This window comes from Orcinus orca, chromosome X (assembly GCF_937001465.1).
Source record: "Orcinus orca chromosome X, mOrcOrc1.1, whole genome shotgun sequence".
Lineage (NCBI taxonomy): Eukaryota > Metazoa > Chordata > Mammalia > Artiodactyla > Delphinidae > Orcinus > Orcinus orca.
Window position 1 is genome coordinate 68056910 of NC_064580.1, and position 22904 is coordinate 68079813.

At 36.9% G+C, this 22904-nt stretch overlaps 1 protein-coding gene across 10 annotated transcripts in view; it reads left to right on the plus strand.

The window, feature by feature from the left end:
* The window catches only part of GPR174 (G protein-coupled receptor 174), a 47025-nt gene extending 25510 nt beyond the window's left edge, over positions 1-21515 (plus strand). For 3 of the 10 annotated variants that reach the window (XM_033406918.2, XM_049705124.1, XM_033406914.2), the window contains one exon: positions 14900-21515. In XM_033406918.2, the coding sequence (XP_033262809.1) occupies positions 15459-16460 (1002 nt within the window). In that variant the 5' untranslated portion in view covers positions 14900-15458 and the 3' untranslated portion in view covers positions 16461-21515. Of the gene's footprint in view, positions 1-1731; positions 1798-14899 lie in introns of all 10 variants that reach the window. The other 7 variants (XM_049705128.1, XM_049705125.1, XM_004280447.4 and 4 more) reach the window with 5 other exon arrangements.
* The last annotated feature ends 1389 nt before the right edge of the window (positions 21516-22904 follow it).

Genomic DNA, 22904 nt, shown 5'->3' on the forward strand with positions numbered 1-22904 from the left:
GTGGAGTAGGTTACACAGTTGATATATTTCTGTAGTCTTCTGTGGAATAAATATCTGTTGGCTCAATTAAAGTACTATACTTCCATTGGAAGTATTAACAAATGAAAGTGCTGGTTGAGCCTGAATCTCCATTGTGATATAAAATTCAAATTAACTAGGGGAAATTCAAATGCATTTTCATTTATTAATAGCCATGAAAGTCCATAGTCAAGATAAAACCTCAGGCTTAAGAGAGAAAAAGAGAAATACTCAACTGTTACAACTAGCAAACAAACAAAAAAGCTAAACAAGATGAACAACAACAGTAAAACCTTTGTATTAATAGGTATGCAATTTGTAATTTGTATTAATAGGTATGTAACTTGTCATCTATGTAATTTGTTTAAATGATTTCCTCCTTGAGACATTAACCAGCATTCAGTCTTTAGCGACAGCATTTATGCATACATATAATTATTTTACACTGTTTAAAATGCTAAGAATTTGTTCATTTTATTTAATAATTTATATGGCACTTGGTATAGAATCTTACAAATAACAACTCATTAAATACCCATAGAGGAACTTACTGTTATCTCATTTTACAGATGAGGCAATTGAGATGTAGAAATGTTTATGTAACTTGCTCAAAGTCACACAGCTAGTCAGTTGCAGAGCCTCAATTTGAATACAGGAACACTGGCTCCAGAGTCCGTTTTCTTGCCAACTACAAATCATGCCTCATTATTTATAAAATGTTTGCATATTATGCAATAATTATATAATGCATGTACATGAAAACATATATATGAAATGGAATGCCAGGGCTATTTAAAACCCAGATGTAGAGGAATTACCTGGCAGTCCAGTGGTTAGGACTCTGTGCTTCCATTGCAGGGGGTACGGGTTCAATCCCTGGTCAGGGAACTAAGATCCTGGAAGTCGCGTGGTGCACCAATAAATAAATAAATAAATAAAAATAAAATGAATAAAATCCAGAAATAAAATGACAAAATATTAGAGCTAGAAATGCTATTAAAAGTTATTTGGCTTAACCTACACATTTCAGAGAAGAAATAGAGGTCCAGATAAGTTGACTTGCTCGAGGTTACACAGATATTCAATGGCAGAGGTGAAACAAGAACTCAAGTCTTCTCACTCTCAATCTGATATTATTTTCATTACACTAAATTGACTTTGCTATTACTAATTTAAATAAATACATCACTATTTATATTTTTGAATAAATGTCACCCTCAAATGCAAAGTTATATGCTTACAGTAGTGATGCTGTGTTTCACCAAATAGTCTCATAACTTGTTCTTTGAAATTATCTTTGAGACTGGATTTGAGCTAATCAAGAAAAATATGTCATAACACACTATGGTCATACCTTATCATACCTTGGTTTGAGCCAAAAATGGCATGTTTAACTTGATCCTTAACTTCATTGTTCAGACTTATTTCTGAATGGCTTTTGACTATTTCCAAAATTCAACTACCCTTAAAAGACAAAGGTTTTTCACCACAGGGATTATTCTAAAGTATATGAGGCAGACTCTGAGTGCAATTCTAAGGGAGAGCTCCAAAATTTTCCTGAGCAATAAGGAATGTAATTGGAATAAGCCTATAGCTTTTCAAAGTGACAGCTCAGGAAAGACAAACTCATTTGGTTGCTTGCTTCCTGATAAGTTTGTTCATTTATCTATCTATCTATTTATTTATTTTAATATATGTTGTTCCATTATTTAGGTCTTTTAGTCTTTCAGCAAGATTTTGTGAATACCAGTGTACAGTTTTTTTGACATCATTTACCAGGTATATTTCTAAGTATTTCATATTTTGATGGTATTGTAAAGGTTATATTTTTCTAATTTTTAATGTACAACTATTCATTACTAGTACATAGATATACAGTGGATATTTCTTTATTGACATTTTTCTGGAAACCTTGCTATATTCAGTTATTAGTTCTGGTAGTTCTTTTTTTGAAGATTGCATTGTATTTTTTTACATAGACAATCATGTCATTTAAAAATAAAGATAATTTTGATTCTTCCTTCCTAGTCTGGATACCTTATTTTCTTTTTCTTGCCTGGTTGCCCTGGAAAGTTGTACAATGTTGCATAGAAGGAAAGAGAGCAGACATTATTTACTTACTCTTGATCTTAGGAGGAATTAATTCAGTCTTTCACCATTAAATATGATTTAAGAATATATATATATATATTCTTTTTCAGATTATTTTCCATTATAGGTTATTACAAGATATTGACTATAGCTCTGCCTTGTTGTTTCCGATAACTTTATTTTTAAAAAAATATTATCACTGTGAGGAACCCAATGTCTTAAATGTTTCAACTCATTGATGGAGTCTAGAAAGGTAATGTGTGTGTGTGTGTGTGTGTGTGTGTGTGTGTGTGTGTGTGTGTGCAGGTGTGCTGTATTGTATCTCTTGGGTGACTTTTCCCAGATAAATAAGTTCACATGGAGAATACCATCCATCCTCCCAGGCAAAGGAAATTTATTGGAGATGAATACCTTGGTGTGGTATGTAGGACATGTTGATGACATAGTTGAAGAGGTTGTGAGAGTAATAAGGAATAGAATAGTCAGATAGATAGAACTAGAGCTAAGGAAAAAACAATGTAGATAACAACAGTGTGGCAGAGAAGGTCAGATGGAGGAAGCTGCAGTCTAAATAGGAGGAAGAGAAGAGGAACAGGACAGAGGGAGGAGGGAGATTAAAGAAAAATTTAAAGTCAAAACTTTGAGTTATTAGTGTATCAGTGACATACTCAGTATTGGGAAGAACAGTGAAAGAGAAGGGTCCCAGTTTTAGATAAATTTGCCCTTAAGATTGCTAGCCATTTGTTTCAACTTTCCTTTTATCCTGTCTGTGAAGCCTTGTTGAAATGATTGATGGACAGTTAGATAGATCACGAACAAATGATGGAAGCACATTACCATTTGATGATCATCTTAAAATAAAAAATAACCATATTTCTCATGTTTGCAATTACTCTGTCACTGATGTCAATCATTGAAACAACTGACTGGCATTCCAAACTGTCAAAGAGTTGTTTCTCCTCTCTCGTTTACCCTGACATACACTTAAGTTGGTAAGTATGAGGTGGGGGAACATCTGAATTCAAGTTGTTTTTTTTTTTTTTGCCATCTCTTAGAGCTAAAAGTCATTGCTTTAACACTTGTTAAAAAGTTACAAATAAAGCAGGAAGAAAATGCAATGAACTCAATTGCAATGAATCTCAAGAAGTGGCTAGTCACTTAGTTTTCAATCCAGTGATATAAAGAGTCATCAAAAACCAACCAAATACTGCAAATAATGCCATTCACTGAAAAAAAATCCTTTTATTTACTGTCACCAGTTTTGGTTTCAAAGTACCTCCTCCCTTTAGCCTTTCACAAGATACATTTAAGGGAAAGGCATTGGAAATAAATAAATAGCAAGCTTATGCCTAAATTACTTAGGTATCCAGAAGTCCAGCTGTACTCTCTGAGTAGATAATGAGAGAGAGACGTAAGCAATTGGCTTATGTCAGAGATAAAAGTGAGCGAACCAGCAGGTAAATGTAATAGGAAAAAAATATCTTTTCTCAACTGCAGATTTTGGGAACAAGTGCCTGTTCAACACACTTTTGGTACTTGGTGAGTTCCCTGACTATGGTGGGGGAGGGAGTTGTCATTTCCTGCCAGAAGAAGGTAGCAGGTGGTGGTAAAAAAAAAAAAAAAAAAAAAAAAAAAAAGTAAAAATAGCACCACATTACCACAAAGAATTGTGCTCTTCTCCATTTTGGGGTGTGTGTGTTTGTGTGTGTGTGTGTGTGGTGGGAGGATAATACTTTTAAAACCTGACTTCCTTTTATTTGCACTTCACTTGATTGCAATACAATGTGGCTGTTTATATGTACATTAAGAGTTGAGATTTTTTAAAAAGGCAATTAGTGTGTTTTGAGTCGTGTACTCTGCCTTAGTTCAGAGCTTGCAGATAAATATGGTAAAACTAGTTGAATAATTTTTTAAATGTTAAGTGAGCATGGAGCTTGTGGGGGCCACTGTTGCTGTGAAGGAGGAATTTTCTTTTTGATTGTTTCTGAAATTTCTTCAATTTGATTCCCAAACACTTAAGTGAATACATTTGATTGTTTTGAGGAAACCATGGAGGAAATTGTAATCAGTTCAATGGTATGGCATCCAGAGCACTTATTTTATCCATTGGCAGGTGACCAATAAGAAAGATAGGGCTTCCCTGGTGGCGCAGTGGTTGAGAGTCCGCCTGCTGATGCAGGGGACATGGGTTCGTGCCCCGGTCCGTGAAGATCCCACATGCCGCTGAGCGGCTAGACCTGTGAGCCATGGCCGCTGAGCCCGTGCATCCGGAGCCTGTGCTCCGCAAAAAAGACAACTTCATACAGAAAATAATTCAGATGTGATTCTCAGCAAATAAAAAAGAAAAACTCTTTAAAAAGTGGTTTTGTAATCTCCAAATACTTTGCAGTAGCCAATATCAATGATTAAAACAATAGCTAGAAATTACTAAATATGTTTTTAGATTTTATGACTTGAAAAGCCTTTAAGTGACATATTTCAAAATTTATACAGAACTGGATAATTGGAAAAAATATTCTACAGACTTGCAGGGACATTTGTATCCAAATTTAACAGGCATTTACTAAAGGTCTACCAATGAACATTTAGTACAGGTCTAAGTGTTGTGAGAAATACATAGATGATTAGGACAGAGTTCCTACTCTCAGAAAGATTACAATCTAGTGGTTATATAGACAACTAACTGTACTATCAGACAGGATGAAACACATCAGACTATAATAGAGGTATAAGCACTATGAAGTGGGAAGTCAAAGGAAGGTGAGTTAATTCCAGTTTGGGTGAACTCAAGAGAGTCTTGGAGGAAGAAATGAGATTATAGAAATTCTCCTTTCTATCAAGAATTTTCCTATCAAAGTGGGAAAGTGGGGATAGGGGATTGGACCTTGAAGACATTCTGACTAAATTAAAAGAGAGAAAGACATTAAAAAGTACATGATGTATTCAAGATAAGCCTGGCATGGTGGAAGCCTAGGACATTTGGAAGAGTGTAATAAGAGATTGGGCTCAAGAGAGAAAATAGAGCTTTGAATGTCAGATATTTACATCATCAAAGTGTGAATATTTGAAGGATTTTGCACAAGTGCATGATATGCTTCAACCTGTATCTGATAAAGACATCTGTAGAAATATGTTAGTCTAAAATAATAAAGTTGTGATATTTAACATAATAGAAAGGAAGTACAGCTATTGCTCATGTCAAAGTGTTGTAAACAGAGATAAAATATGAATGTCTGTTCCTCCTGAAATATTGCTGAGTGTTACTGATACTATGCTGGAAATGTACAAAAAGTTTGCAATTGCTGGTCGGTATTCTTTACTTGCTTGCCTATTCATTTTAGGTGGAAGATGACACTCTATCCTTTGAGTCAAAACAGAATAGAAGCTCATAGTCTTTCTGTAGGAACATCTGCAAAAGACTTTAGAAGAAGGGATTTTCTGGGTTTCTTAGATACTTTTCAACTCATACTACAGACTGCAAGAAAACAGTGGATGATATATATCTGCTTCTTTTAAAACAAATGTATCTATTTATTTACTTATTTATTTTGACTGCATTGTGTCTTTGTTGCTGCTCACGGGCTTCCTCTACTTGCCGCGAGCAGGGGCTACTCTTCATTGAGACGCACAGGCTTCTCATTGTGATGGCTTCTCTTTGCTGCAGAGCATGGGCTCTAGGCACACAGGCTTCAGTAGCTGTGGCACGTAGGCTCAGTAGTTGTGGCTCACGGGCTCTAGAGTCCAGGCTCAGTAGTTGTGGCACATGAGTTTAGTTGCTCCACGGCATGTGGGATCTTCCCAGACCAGGGCTCGAACCCGTGTCCCCTGCATTGGCAGGCAGATTCTTAACCACTGCACCACCAGGGAAGTCCAGATATATATCTGCTTTTAAAGCCAAAGAACAAGATCAGTGAAGGACAACATTGGCTTGTCCTTCATTATATCCCAATCTTGAACTATATTACCTTTCACTCCAGTGAAATGTCATCAGAAATGGCCCAGCTATTACAAATAAAGACACTCACTGAAAAATTATTTTATTTGCTAACAGAGCATTATGCAGTAAAAACAAATACAGAAAATTCCAGTCGAATATTGAACATTCATCAAGCTCCAGAGGCTAACATAATCCCAGGCTTGATTTCAGCTATGGTCTGTGATTCTTTAGGACGCTTCAGCCCTGTCCTAGAGAAGAGTAAAATTTCTCGGTATTTGTGAATCTAGTACCTAAAATATTAGTGTGGGATGAAGAGAGTGTCATAAGAAAGGGTCCCATATGACAATTTTCACAACCTCTTTTCAATCAATATGTATATGATGTCATCTCAGACAAATGTGACAACAGTTCTGGTGAGGACCTACAATCTAATTTGATGTTTGATGTTTCATACCTGGGGCATCCTTATTCCAGACTTGGGCTAGAGTGATCTCCAAGTGAATATGTCATTATCTGGTTCTTGGATCCATGGGTACAGTAGATTTAGAACAAGCATCTTTGAGGTTAGTCTAGGAGTCTCCCCACCTTACCCCCTATAACCCTCCTTTTGGAGACAGATCCAGGGAAAGAGAACCCTCCACTCCTAACACTTTACAGTCATAGCTCTTTTCTCAAATGTGGTGGCTTATAAAAAAGGAGAGTCTGGGAAGAAGAAACATTAGCAGGGATGTGCCACCCTCTCTGCTTCCACCTATGCCAAGGGCCATGTGTCTGTCACAGCATTCCCATCACTGGTGGAAAATTAGTCAAGGAATGCAGTCATCTTTTTCAATGACACTTCAGTCTCAGTAATCAGAAAAATACCTCTAAGAGCCAAGAGTTTCCAAAAGACTCAGTTTGCTTCTACTAGTCAGGAGGGCTGTTGATGCTGGAAGGAGAACTGTAGGACCACAGTAATGGTTCCTGGTATGTGGTTACTCTTTAGACAGTGACTTAAAGGACTTTTGGGACTTATTTTTTGAAGTGAGAATCTTGATTAATTTATAGGATCTACTTTCTAAGTATAGAAAACATGGTAGAAGATTGAGAAGTAACCAACTAGAAACCTGTTGAGAGAAGACATACTACCAAGAGCCATAAAATAAAACAGGTCCAGCAAAGACAAAACCACCACCAGGGGAGGCTTATATTCAGTCATCTGGGATAACAGTGTTCAGTGTCTTGTACCCCTTTCCTATGCCTCCCTTAAAGCCTGATTGAAGAACAGTATATATTATCTGTCATTTAAAATTCAAGAATAGGACTTCGCTGGCGGTTCAGTGGTTAAGATTCTGCGCTTCCAGTGCAGGGGCCGCAGGTTTGATCCCTGGTCGGGGAACTAAGATCCCACATGCCGTGCAGTGAGGCCAAAAGATTTAAAAAAAAAAAAAGTAAGATTCAAGACACCCCCCTTTTATTAGATTAATTGTCTTGTTCTTTGGATATCAAATGTTCCCTGGGAATTTTTCAGAGTAATTACTGAAGGCTCTATGACCACTTTTTAGGGTAATTACTGAGGGCTAAACAATTCCTTTTTGCCATTTGCATTTTAGTATTTAAAATTCAATTTAAATAATTTTCCATCAGGATTCTTTATGCAGTTTCTGAAGACCCCAATGTCTGCTGAGACGTTTCTATATTACGCTTTGCTTTTTAAAAACAAAATGCTATACACCTTGGATAATATAGTGTGGAGAAAATGGCTCCAAATTATAAGTAAAACACAAGTAACTGTGGAGAGGGGGTTAACCACTGAGCACCAAGACCAGAAAGATCTGATACAATGAGCAGAAAGACAAAGGATGCAAAAGCTCTGAGGTCTATTACACACGATCGAGAAATTCTGAGTTTGTCTGAGGTACTGACATTCCCCAAGAAAAGTTACCAGGTTTAAATTACTGCACTCCATCTTTAAGGGTGGGAGACTGACATTCCAAGCCTAAACTCTCCCTATAAGGCAAAAGGCTTATCCTTAAGAAAAAGGAGTTTGGGCCCCAGCCAACAAGTAGGAAAGGACTTTTCCTTTCTTTTTCCTTAAAGGAGGGCTTTTTGGCAATCCATGAATTTACACCACATTAGGTAGCTACCTACACCCCAAATCAAGGCCAGCTATGAAATGAGGCCCTGGAGACTGGTTTAATTTTCCACTTCACCCTTGCTCTTTTTACCAGAACCCTTAAGATTGGTTTACTCCTCCACTTTCACAGACTATTAATCCTATGAAGCAGTGGATAGGGTACACTCTCAAAGAGAAAATTGCAAGAAAAAGAACTGCAAAAAAGTAAAAAGGGCCAGAAGGACCTGATTATCTTGGACCTTAGTTTATTTTATGTAAGCTTGGAAGCTTATAACTTTCCTTAAAAAAAATCCCCCTTCTTGTCTAAATGCTCATGTCTGGTCTGAGACACAAGGTGACATTCAAAAGAGCTGAGGAAAATCCCCACAGTCGTGTCAGCAGTGAGAACAGAAAATATGTACCATTTTCCCACTGTAACATAACTTGTGATCTTCTCATCACTTCTACAAAGTGAAAATATTTTAAATGTAACGTGTAAAATGGAACTTTGTAAAATGGTTACTTGTATTTTGAATAAAAAGTTATTATATACACCATATTAGCCCAGAGACCACATTTTGAGAAGCCCTGCTTAAGAAAAAAGGAAAGAATAAAAATAGACACCTATAAATCATGTGGATAAGAAGGAGACCCTGAGAGGTGGGAGCCATGTAAGAACAAACTAACTTTTTTTAATGGATGGTAGGAGCAAGAAAGTGGATAGTGGCTAAAGTAATTTTAGTTATCAGTACAGATTTCAACAGCTTCTGCAGTAACCCATTCCCAATACCAATTGGCATGTGCTGGTCTGCGGCATACAAAATGATTGTGAACTAGGATATCTGAGGAAAGGCAACATGTCTGGGCATTATTCACTCTGATGTGAGATTGAGTGATGACCTTCCTTCTTTCTCCGAGTAATTAAAAGCGTATTACTCAGAGCAGAGCAACAAGATACAGAATCTGCTGAAGTGGAAATGTGCTTCAGATCTCAGAAGAGACATTTAGATTCAGCTAAGTGAAACTTCCTAGCAAAATAATAACTCTAAATAACTACTTTGTCCACACATAGGTATTTCCTCCCTTCATGGAGCTGGCCTATCAGGGAATCATAGATGTCAAAGATAAGAGGAGTTGGGAGCATGATTAGATGTGGTATCTATACAGAATACCCCTCTTTTATTTATTTATTTATTTATTTATTTATTTATTTATTTATTTATTTATGGCTGTGTTGGGTCTTCGTTGCTGCGCATGGACTTTCTCTAGTTGTGATGAGCAGGGGCTGCTCTTTGTTGCAGTGCACGGGCTTCTCATTGCAGTGGCTTCTCTTGTTGCCGAACGCAGGCTCTAGGCACGCGGGCTTCAGGAGTTGTGACACATGGGCTCAATAGTTGTGGCTCATACGCTCTAGAGCACAGGCTCAGTAATTGTTGCACATGGGCTTAGTTGCTCCGCAGCATGTGGGATCTTCCCAGACCAGCACTCGAACCTGTGTCCCCTGCATTGGCCGTTGGATTCTTAAACACTGTGCGACCAGGGAAGTCCTGCATGTGCTTCTTATTGCAGTGGCTTCTCTTGTTGTGGAGCACCAGCTCTAGGTGTGCGGACTTCAGTAGTTGTGGCTTGTGGGCTGTAGAGCGCAGGCTCAGTAGTTGTTGCACACGGGCTTAGTTGCTCCGCGGCACGTGGGATCTTCCCACACCAGGAATCGAGACTGTGTCCCCTGCATTGGCAGGCAGATTCTTAACCACTGTGTCACCAGGGAAGCCCCCCACCCCTCTTTAAAATAAAAATTCTGATGGAACATTCTTCCTAGGAGAATTAACTAGGTAAAGACTTTCTAAAGTGTTTGCTTACTGAGCTGTAGTCAGCTCTTAGATATAGTTGCTGGACAGGTTTTCTGGAAATACTGTAAATTATTTCACTTTGAAGATTTTCAAAAGTGAAAAAGAAGCCCTGAGATTTGCTATGTGTGCTGATTAGAATCAGGAAGAAATTGTTCTGCTCTCATCTATTCAATATTTGTGATTACTCATGTATCGTAAAAGTATAATTGCCTCCCACACACATGTACGCTCCTTGTTCTGTCCCACATTATTTGCAGTCACTTGTAGCACTAGGTCTGCTTTTCCTTGGCTTACTAAGGTGTGTACATAACCAGAACTCTAAAATAAAGTTGGCTTTTGAGCAAGCAGTTGCATTTGACCTGTGATTGGATGGTTGCTGAGCAGAGCTCCACATCCCAAAATATAGTCTCTACTTGCCACTAATATGTCTCAAAGACCACCATTATAAATTAGGTCTTTTAATAATTCACTTCCCTTTATTAAAATACAGAAACACATTTTGCTGAGATTTTACTAAGAAGTCTCAGTAAAATACACAGAAAGCTATCCCTGATATTCATTTGAAACAGGTTTTCCCAGAAATAAGCAACCAAATACATAATATTGCTGAAAACACTCTTGAACCATATCATGAGTAAAATTTAGTGAAGCTTCAGGTTCAGGTAAACTGATAAATATTCATAAATAAAAATACTAACTTCCCACAAGAACTATATATGGAATAGTTTCTGGACGGTATATTGCTGGAAATCAGGCTAAACTCAGGCCATCAGTTTCACTTTTTCTCTTATGTTTTTCTTCTTCCCAAGGAAGTGAGTAAAATTAAGTAAGGATAGGCTCCTGAAGCAAGAAAAAATTGATCAAGGAATCTGGCATGTTGCTTCAAACAAATAGCTCATTTAAAATTGGAGTCTGTTCCACTGTCTGTTACAATACGGATTCCTTCCTGAGAAAGGGAAATCTCAAAAAAAATAGTAATATGCTCTGAAAAAAATGCCTCCTTCATCTTTTGTGTCCATCGCTCTTAGATAAAGGAATATTTATATTCATTGCAGCACAGCTGACTAGGTTTTTTTTCCCCCATGTTTGAAAGCCTTTCCAACAATCCCAAGCAACTTTTCCTACTAGAAAATAATGTGATCTTAACAAAGGGATAACATTACCAGCTCTCCCAGAAGGAAGTCAGAAGAATATTAAGGGAGATTCGGTATTCAAGAGCATTTCAAGTTTGCAGTTTAGGATATACAGATGAAAAAGCATTAAAATATGGCCAGTGAGGGAACAACCAACAGGAAAAATATAGACTTCAGGAAGATAGTCTTGAGTTTAAGTTCACATCACTTAAGCAAAAATGTTCTTAATATTTAGTTGGTTCCCCTTTTTTGTGTTTTTAGGGAACACTGTACATTGCCTATGATCACATTTTTCATATTGTGCAGCAATTATCATTCTTCCTCACTAGACTATAAGGTCTAAAAAGACAGAGATTTTGTGCCTTTTTCCACCGCCCATACCTCCAGTAGCAAGCATGCACCTGGCAAATGACAAATGCTGAATAAATATTGGATGATCCCAACATATTCCAAACATAGTTCTAGGTGCTTCGGGGGGTATAAAGATATATAAGACTCAGCCCCTGACTTCAACAATTTTCTGGCATAGTTGTGGTGGAGTGGGGTGAAAAGGGGAGCAGAGGCATAAGTAAGACACAGACATAAGTTACTAACCAAAAAGCAGAAGAAGTATGTGCTTTAAAAGAGGTATATATGAGGGTTTTAAAAAGGAGTTAGGACAACAGTGTTGAGTTAAAGAAGTTTTCACGAAGGACAGGAAATTTGAGAAAGGTCTTTACAAATAAGTAGGACTGGTATGCAAAAAAATAAAACAAAACAACAAAAGATATTCCAAGCTGAGGTAGCAGAATGAAAAAATGGAAAAAGCTATTTGTGGGGGAAGAAAAAGTCAGTTTGAATAGTATGGAGCTCAGTTTGGCTGGAGTTCTGGACATGTTAGGAGCGCACTGGGAGACAAAATCCTAAAGGTAGATGGCCCTGTATTTAAGAAAGCCATTGACTGCCAGACTGTATTTTGTGATTTTTTGGGCAATAGGAATCCATTATTACTTTTTAAGAGCTCATTTTAAGGAAAAAAATATCTGACAGCATTATATAGTATGGAGTAGAAAATGATAAGGGATAGGGAAATAAACTAAGTAATAAGGTCCTGAACTAGAGCATAAACAATGCAATTTAAAGAATAATATTATGAGAAATAACGCAGTTGCAGAAAGTAGTAATAATAATAATATCAGTTATTAAGCATTTATGTACCTTACACTATGCTAAATAAATTATATACAGCAGCTCAATTAATTCTCACACTGACTCTAAGTTAGGTAGTATGATTTTTCTCATTTTATCAATGCGAAATTAAAGAATCAGAGAAGTTTGGCGATATACCTGAAGTCACACAGCTATTTATTAAAAGAGCAAGAATTTAAACCCAGGTAATCCTGACTCCTAAACATATGTTATTTCCCCCATAGTAAGCTATCTTCCCTAACTTGTTTGGAAGTGGAAAATAAATGACAAAGAGTCAATACCTCCAAGACTTTGAGACAACCTAGGAAAACATTAGTGAACTTAATAGCAATGAAGAAGTCAGGAGCAGAATCTGGTTTGAAGTTTTGAGGGATGATCATTTTTGTGTGAGATATATTGATTTTATTTACTGAAATTATTTCTTTCAACAAATACTGAGCACTTATTTGTGTCTTCCACAGTCCTCAGTTCTGTTTTATAGCAAGTAAACAAAACACACAAGAATCCTTGTCCTCATGAACTTTACATTCTAGTAGGGAAAATATATAAAAACAAAATAAATAAGTAAAAATCAAAGAGTATGTTAGTTACAACTGGCAATAGATAAAATAAATACTGACAGGAGATGGGGAGTGTTGGAGGTGAGCTGCAGTTTTAAATAGGAAGATGAGGGAAAGCCTCATGAAAAGAACCCACTTGGGTAAAGATCTGAAGGAGGCAAGGGAGTAAAACAAATAAATAACTAGGCTAAAGCATTTCAGGCACAGGGAACTGCCAATTCATATGCTTTGAGGCAGAAAGGTTCTTGGTCTGTTCACCTAACAGCAAGAATGGTAAAGTTGCTGGAGCAGAGTGCAAGGGGGAGAATCTTAGAGGGTGAGGTCAGAAGAGTAACCAGGGGCCAGACCATGTAGTTAAAATAGGCCATTTGTTGTAAGGACTTTTATTTCTCCTCTGAGTGAGATGAGAAGACATTAGGAGATTTTTTATCAAAGAGGTGACATTATCTGACAAGATATGACATATTTTCAATAAATAGAAAAGGTGGCTTCACTTTCATATGTTGAATTTTAAGATGGTAATGAAATATCCAAAAGAAGAGGTGTTATATATAGTTGGAAAGAGAGCTACAGCTCAGGATTCACATACAGATTTAAGAGTCATTGGCTTTGATAGGAGAGGTGAATGTTCATTAGAGGTTGACTGGATGTTTATTTGTATAGTTCTGATTTCTTATCAGTGACGTTAGCAGGTGATGACTTTTATATAAATAGTTAAAAGGAGGTTGAAAACCCAGGGCTTGTGACTTTTTGGTCAGCCACCTAATTTTGCCTGTCACCTAATCAAAATCACTACCTGTGAAAATATTTCAAAGATGTATTTCAGTTTGGGAGCTGAACAACCTCTAATTTTAACCACTCTTTCAACATCGATGTTATTCTTTACAGTCTTGCTTCTTGTTATTTTATAACACCGTCTCTCTACTTCCTTATCTGAGAAATCTCAAGTATTTAACCCCTTCAATCTGAATGCATAGTTCATACTATTTATCAGCATGTTTAAATAAAGTGTGCATTATATCTTTGAACAAATGTGCTATTTTACTTACCAGGCAATTGAGGCAAAATAATAACAATTACAATTCCTTCAGGGGTTGAATCAAGCCAACTTCAAACATGGATTTGATAATCTACATGGATTTGATAATCCATAGCAGGATGTTTTATAATTTCTACTTCATTTTTGTTCTTCCCACATATCTTTAAAGTCAATTAACTCCTCCTGCATTTCAGCAGCCTTGAGGCAACTATCCAGGTGCCTAAACTAAAATTTGTTTTAGAACAAAGGTCATGGACCTAGCTGGGTCAACTTTTTGGGGATTTTGATTCTCCGTATTGATGTCATGGTCTTTTGTCTTGGATAACTGAGAGGTGGCTAAATGACCCTTGTTATTGCAAGTAATTAAAGAGAGGGTGGTTGCCCACTAATTTTCAGACATCTGGGGAAGATATGAAACAAATCAGTGGCCCCTATATGATGGTTCAAGGACAAATGCTGGCTGGGTTGGCTATATCTGAATCATATGGGGATCTTTTTAAAAATACAAATTTCAGGCCCTAAGTACTGAATAAGAATCTCTACGGGAGACACTAGAAAATCTAAGGAAAGTTGTAATTTTTTTAAACTTCCCCAGATGAGTGTGACCCTCAGTGATGTTTGTGAAGCTGTGGTCTACATCAGAGCCTCTCAAATGTTAATATGCCTAAGAATCACTTGTGGTTCTTCTTAAATTGCTGATTGTGTTGCAGCAAATCCCAGATGGGATCTGAGATTCTTTTGCATTTCTAAAAAGTTCTCCAGTAATGCTGGTTCATGGATCACATTTTGAGTAGTAAGGGGCTAGATTACTTCTCAGGTTCCTTCTAGCTATACTGTCCTGTGACTCTAAAGTGTCTTATGGAACTTGTGACTAATCACACTCATTCACATCAGAACTTTCCATTAAGGGTAATAGATTTTTCTACACATAGGCTTTTTTTTCAAAAATTTCTAGACAATAATTGGCTTAATTTTTTTTCATTTGCAGCTCTGACTTTGTTTCTCACTTTTTAGTTTACGACACATAACTGAAAATGTCCCAGAAAGATGATCCATCCAAGTTAATCACCTGTGAAGAGTTGTGGACCCACTGAGTACAAAAGCAAATCTTCCTTCTATGTGAGCCAAAAAAATGAAAAACAGCCTGCCAAACACCAGTAAAGAGATGACTGTCATCATATGGGAATTTGAAGAGCTACTATATGGCACATTTATGATCAAATGGGAGAGGATCAACTGTTATGATGTCCCAGAGGCCTTTTAACTGAGTAAAGAAGAAGGGAAAATTATAACAGCTTGTCATCTGTGCTTGCACATTAGACTTCAATGTAGTTAATGTAGACAAATCCAAAGCAAACATGCAGATAGTTACTTGAAAAAAACCGAAATCATGTATATAAGCCCAGACCAATGCAATAAAAAGGATGTTATTCTATATTCAGTCTCCCCAGCCCATCGATGATCAGTCTTTTAGAAAGAGCAGCAGTAAATTATAAATTTAGCTTTTTAACCACCATTTAGCAAAGGCAGTTTCTCTAGAAAGAAACATGCCTGCTAATGACACATGTGCTGGGACAGATGGATCCAATACAGATTTTCGGTACTTCATCTATGCAGTGACATACACTGTCATTCTTGTGCCAGGTCTCATAGGGAACATATTAGCCTTGTGGGTATTTTATGGCTATATGAAAGAAACCAAACGGGCTGTGATATTCATGATAAACTTAGCCATTGCTGACTTATTACAAGTCCTCTCCTTGCCACTGAGGATCTTTTACTACTTGAATCATGACTGGCCATTTGGGCCTGGCCTCTGCATGTTTTGTTTCTACCTGAAGTATGTCAACATGTATGCAAGCATCTACTTCTTGGTCTGCATCAGTGTGCGAAGATTTTGGTTTCTCCTCTACCCCTTTCGCTTCCACGACTGTAAACAGAAATATGACCTATACATCAGCATTGCTGGCTGGCTAATAATCTGCCTTGCCTGTCTGCTATTTCCACTCCTCCGAAGCAGTGATGACACCCCTAGCAACAGAACAAAATGCTTTGTGGATCTTCCTACCAGGAATGTCAATCTAGCCCAGTCTGTTGTCATGATGACCATTGGCGAGTTGATTGGATTTGTCACTCCTCTTCTGACTGTCCTGTATTGTACCTGGAAGACGGTTTTATCACTGCAGGACAAATATCCTGTGGCTCAAGACCTTGGAGAGAAAAAGAAAGCCTTGAAGATGATTCTAACCTGTGCAGGAGTTTTCCTAATTTGCTTTGCACCTTATCACTTCAGTTTTCCTTTAGATTTCCTGGTCAAGTCCAATGAAATTAAAAGCTGCCTAGCCAGAAGGGTGATTCTAATATTTCATTCTATTGCCTTGTGTCTTGCTAGTCTGAATTCCTGCCTTGACCCAATCATATACTACTTTACCACTGATGAGTTCAGAAGACGGCTTTCAAGACAAGATTTGCATGATAACATAAAACTCCATGCAAAATCATTTGTGAGCAGCCATACCACTTCTACCTTGACAACTGAACTATGTTAAAAAAAAAAACTGAATGTGGACTGAAACTTAAGCTATAAAATTTCAGTGACATACTATACACATATGATCTCAACTAGAGCCAGCAGTTGTATCTGTGAACCTAAGACAAAGAGAGACTATTAGGTTGAAGTCATTATAAGCACTTAGTTTTGTTACAATGGACATTGAGTTTCCTTGTATTTAGAAGCAATGTAATTGTCTATTTATACTAGTAATCACAGTTTATATCCCAATATCATATTTTAGTTGTCTTTAAGTAGGATGGACATTATATTATTCTGCAAAAACAGTGTTAAAATCATGGACCTTTTTTTTTTTTTGTGGTACGTGGGCCTCTCACTGTTGTGGCCTCTCCCGTTGTGGAGCATAGGCTCTGGACGTGCAGGCTCAGCGGCCATGGCTCACGGGCCTAGCCGCTCCGCGGCATGTGGGATCTTCCTGGACCAGGGCATGAACCCGTGTGCCCTGCATCGGTAGGCGGACTCTCAACCCCTGCGCCACCAGGGAAGCCCGCATGGACCATTTTTATCTCCATATGTGATTACACTCTAGTGTTTGAAGACTCAAATAGCTATTTCCTTCATTTCAATATCAGTATGAAAAATCATCTGTCACATCTATTAATAGAATGAAAATCTGAACTCAGGCCTCTGGTATGTTTAAAATAAGAACAAGAAATAAATTCACATACTCTCTATGACTGTATAAATTGCCATATTTAATCTAACCAGGGCAGGTGGCTTGTCAAAGTTCATACAATGTGACCCAAATTGCCTTTAAAGGTCCAGGAGAAAGCAGATAGGTGATAATCATAGTTCTGATTCTCTTAAACTTTTTACAGAGAACACCTCTGAAGATGTACGGATCTGCCAAGTAAAAGAAATGTCCACCATGCTTCTAGAGTGACATCAAGGTACCTCTGACAGGTTACTGCACTTTCTGAGCCTATGGAAGAAGTAGTGCACTAAGTTTAGGCCACTAAGTTTAGGCCAGAGCAAAAAGATGAAGTTATTTCTTATTTTTAAGTTAGGTGGCAACTGTCAAGCTGCATTCACAAGCCAGAGTAGGTTTGGAGGCAGCCAGGCATGTGGACCCTAGAGTCTTCAGTAATTTTTCTGGCCCAGCTTTGCCCCAGTCATAACATTGTAAGGCCAGCACAGCCTCCCTCCCAGCATCTGGGGAAGTCAGTATTTTCCCCTTTTGAGAAAAGTGCAGAAGATTAATTTTGGCCACATTGGACGCCCATTAAAATGCCTTGCCTCCTACCTGTTTAGTACTAGTATGCAGGAAACAGACCCAGGATATGAGTAGTAATTTAACCTGAGGTCTTAAATATTAGAATACTTTGAAAAATACTTTGGCAAAAAGCTCTAAGTTTCAAAGCGTGCTTTAATTAAAATCTGTGTGCTTTAAAATGAAGAAACATGCTACTTCCTATCTGGAAGGAATGTGAAAATCAAGGAAGAGCTCCATCATATTTACAGAAAGGGAGTTATTTTAAGCACACAGTTACAATACCAATATATTTGGGGAAAAAAAACTGGTGAAATCAAAATGAATTCTAATATCTAAGATGAATGGAAATTCTTCTAATGTTTTCTCTAGGCAAGTGTTGATTTGCTTGTACTTTGTTATTAAGATAATACCCTGCTAGAAGATTGACTTTGTGCTGCTAGCAATAGTGTATGTATTTATATCCTAATTATTCATCATAAGGTACATATTTCGATGTGTTAAATGAGTTCCAAATGAGTGTTAAATTGTGTTTTAAAATGGGTAACTGTAATTATGCCTGGTCTCTTTGCTTTAAAGTGATTTGTGTTTGAACATAATTCAGTGTTGTAATGGGATTAGAAGTAATAATTTTGTGGGTACTTGTAATGAAAGGGCCTTGTCTATACTATATGTGTCTATTATTTTCTATATTAGCATGAATTACACTTTTTAGGGTCATTTTGGGAGACCAGTGATTTAATTTCATTAACATATTAATTTCACTTTAAACATATCTATTATTTTAAACAGGAGGCAAATATATCCAGGAGATATATTTCCTCATTCTTAGAGGAAATGTTGAGGTTATAGCCCATTTATTAGGCAGTCCAGAAGCCCTTGAAAAGTATTTATATCATTTGAGGAAAATACAGAGAGAACAAGTGTCCAGTATTTTTATGCTGCTTAGCTAGGACCACACCTTCTCTTCAGGCCTGCCCATCTAAGTTTGTATTCAATGCTGTGATTTACTTTATCAAGCCCTCATCATCATCAGTATGTTTTGTCTTCTGTCTTATTCCCTTGTTCTAGTCAGTAACTGATAAATTTATTCACACTAATGTACTAATGACTAATGTTAGCTTAATATTAATTTGCCAAAGGATATCTGAATTCTAGGCCTTAGGGATGAACTTTAACTCAAAGTGTAAATCTCTCACTTTTAATGGAGGGATTAAAGACACTGAAGCAGACTGGAAAGGAAGATATTTTGAAGAAAGTGAGTCTTACAGCAGTGCCTTTCAGGTTACATATAGTAAGTGATCACCTAATTTTCTTACAATAGGGGATGCTAAATTTTAAGAAATATATCTACAAACATGACTATCAGTTTCTCAGATCTCTGCTTGTTTTCTTTTTCTTTTTGCCTTTTTCCCCTTCCAACTCTGGATCTGATTTCCAGGGAAAAGTCTAAACTAGGAGAGAAGTAGTGTTGCAGCTACCATCCAGACAGCAGCCTCTTGAGTGTCTCCTTTCCTTGGAGAATTTTCTCTCCAAACCTCCCATTTGTCACTTTCCGGGTTTAATGAAAAAAGTAAAACCCTCAAAAAGTAAACACCATCAACTACAGCAATATACAATTCAAGATAAATGAACTCACATTTTCTATTAAAGTTATTTGAGTTCTGATTGCAAAATGTACACACAATTATTCCAACAAATATTTTTTTAAAGTGGCTTTCTAAAAAATTTTTATTCATTTATTTATTTATTTATTGGCTGCATTGGGTCTTCATTGCTGAGCATGGGCTTTCTCTAGTTGTGGCAAGTGAGGGCTACTCTTCATTGCAGTACGTGGACTTCTCACTGCTGTGGCTTCTCTTGTTGCAGAGCATGGGTTCTAGGCACGCAGACTTCAGTAGTTGTGGCATGTGGGCTCAGTAGTTGTGGCTCATGGGATCTATGGTGCAGGTTCAGTAGTTGTGGCACATGCACTTTGTTGCCCCAAGGCCTATGGGATCTTCCTGGACCAGGGCTCGAACCCGTGTCCCCTGCATTGGCAGGCGGATTCTTAACCACTGCACCACAAGGGAAGTCCCCAACAGATATTTTTAATATGGAGTGATTTCCATGTTATTATTATTGTCATTATTGTTATTTTTATTATTATTATATTCAAATGGTTTATATGTTTTTATTGTCTCTTTGTTTAGGAACTTATTCTGTTAACCTGTAATTCCATGAAAAGGAGCCATCTGCTCTAGGAACAACAGATCAAATTACCTTGGTCTGAAACTATGCATAAGTGGAACTCCTGTGCAACGTAATTTTTCTGTCATCTTTTTGTTTTTACTCCCAAAAGACTGTGAAAATGTTGCACTTGGAATATATTTATGTCTATAATTTATAATATGTATTTTAGTAATAAAGATGGTCTCTCTATTTGCATAGAAAATTTCTGCCTCCAGAATTCAATGTCACTTTTTCAGCAAACTGATGTAATTGATGATCTTTGTCAGTGTTCTCACATACATGGATGTTAAGTCCCCAGAGGCTCTACTCTCCCTTTCTCTCTGGAGTGGTGCGTTCTATTTTCAAATGGAAAGATGAACCACTTCCCCATCCTACCCTACACCTGCCATCCACTCTTCCCATACTGTTCACACCCTACTAAGATTATTCCCCATCCTCACTTGTTGACCAAGTTTACCCAAATGACTTAAATACTTGTACTTTTTAAAGTATAGTCTTTGGGCAGAAAAGGAGATGAGGGAACAGAAAGAATATTTTCTCTTTAATCTTAAGGGTTTTTAAGACCCAATAGTTTGATTTTTCTTATAGATTAGCAGGGAAAAAGTCTTATCCTTCACTGTCCCCCTCTGCTCTTCTCAAAACAGATCTACATAAACAAAACAAAACAAATAGTAAAGTCAGGAGAATTGTCTCTGGCTCTCCTCTCATCCTAGTTATCTTTCTTCCACTTTAGCAACTCCCTTCTCATCTCACCTATATTCCTAATGCTTTCAGTATCTTCTGCAATAACCAAGTTTTTATGAATTACACATTTTGACTGCTACAGAAAAATGTTCCTAGGAAGTGGTAAAGGCTTTCCTAAGGAGAAATTTCTGATGTTTTGGTAGACTTGAAAAAAGTAATGGGATATAAATATGGGATTTGACCCACACATCAAATGTCCTCAAATAATGTACATCCCTCCTACATGCCTTCTTGAAGCCACCTCACAAGTAATTTTACTGCCTTCACTGTACCTTATTTTGAGAGGGAAGAAGTGAGAGATAAACTCTCAAGTAAATGTGGCTCTTTCAACTTATTTACTCCTCAATAATTAAAGGATGTGATGAGTGTTTGAGAGGCAGGCAGTGAGCTGTATCTTTTTTGAACTTCACAGATAATTTCTTCAGCAGAACTTCCTCAGACTTAAACACTTACTTGATTTTTCCAAGACCTTATTTCTTCTTCTATTTTCTGTTGACTAAGTTCTCTTCATCTAACTACTTACTGAACATCTGCTTATTCATCTATAGGCATAGTCCTTATTTAAGGCCTTACATTTTCCTTCTTGGATCTCTTCAAGGAATAATAGAGTAACTGTTCATTGGTGGGAAGTGGGCTGTAATTAGGCCTATCAATCTGACCCCAATATCTTCCTTTTTACAGGAGCTTCAGAAGCAGAGCTGAGAGGCAGATCTAGGATCTTTGTTCTTCAAGTTTGATTCTGTCCCACAATAGAAAGATGTTTTTCAGCCTTTCCTAAATAATGTTGAATATTCACAACTTGAACAAAGACCAGGATCATTTATACTTTTTAAAATGCCAATCTAATGAGAAGAAAAAATAAACAAAAACAGCTTGAAACAATAACGATCCAAGTTTGAGGCTCAGGGAATGAAAGTATGAAGGAAGTAATCCTACTATAAACTTCCTACACCATACCTGGATAAAGACAAACATTGTAATAATGGGTTCAAAATGGTGTCACTAAATAAGTTTAACTTTTTCACTCAGATGCACATAAAGATAGATATGTGTATATATATATATATATATATATATATAATATGTATAACATATATATGTATTTTACTATGGAAAAAATCAAATATATTCAAAAGAAGAAAAGAAGAACAATTAGTATAAGAAACCCTCATGTACCCATTACTCAGCTTCAACCAACAGCAACACATGGCCAGTCTTCTTTCTTCTATGTCTGTACCCACTCTCCTTACCCCAGATTATATAAAAGTACATTTCATACATTATATAATTCAAAAGTTTAATATTTTAATAAGTTATAGTACCATTTAAATGAACTATTTAATATATGATCAAAAGGGGTAAGGGATAAGAACCGGTTTTAGATGTTTTTCAGTAATGACATCAAACACTAAATTCTAACAAGTATAAAAATTTACTTTTTATCAACCTGAACAAGTTCCAACTTAGATAAAATCATCTATTAACCTGATCTTTTTTGCCTTAGCTAAGCCTTCCTTCTACTGCAGAAGTTTGATACAGAATAATGTTGATTTCAGTTCAGGGATCCCTCGATCCAAATTTATTATGACTCTCATGGGAAGGAGTCCAGCACATTCAGGTCCACTAAAAGTAAAAATACCACTGCTGACAGCTTAAATTTCTACATTTTTGTCAAAATCGTCTACTAAACAATACTTCTAGAGCAGTATTAGAATGCATCCATGTAAATGTACATTCTGAAATTTTTCTGAGACCTATGTAATTGTTATGTAAACTCTGTGAACACTGCTCATAGTTAGGTGGCTATATTTCTCTAAAATTTCCCTCAGATATTTCACATTTTCTTCCTTTGAATCTTTTTTTATAAGCTGTATTGGTTAGGCTATAGTTTTATCTGTGATTAATAGAAATGTGGCTTAAACTAGATAGAAATGTATTTCTCTTTCATGTAAAAGTCTTAGCCAGTTGGTGGCTTTTTTTGAAAGATATTTGGATATACATTTCCTGTCTTCTTATTCCAACACATTTGGGGTGTTTTCTCAATCTGAATGGTGCAAGTTTTCCTATCACATTCACATTATAGCTAGTCGGATGGGAGAATGGGGAAAGGGAGACATGCTTTTTTTTTAAGGGGGTGACTGGAAGTGTTGAAAATCCTTTCTGCTTGCAACTCACTGGTTAGAAATCAGCTACATGGCCCTGCCAAGCTGCACAGGAGACTAGAATATGTAGTCA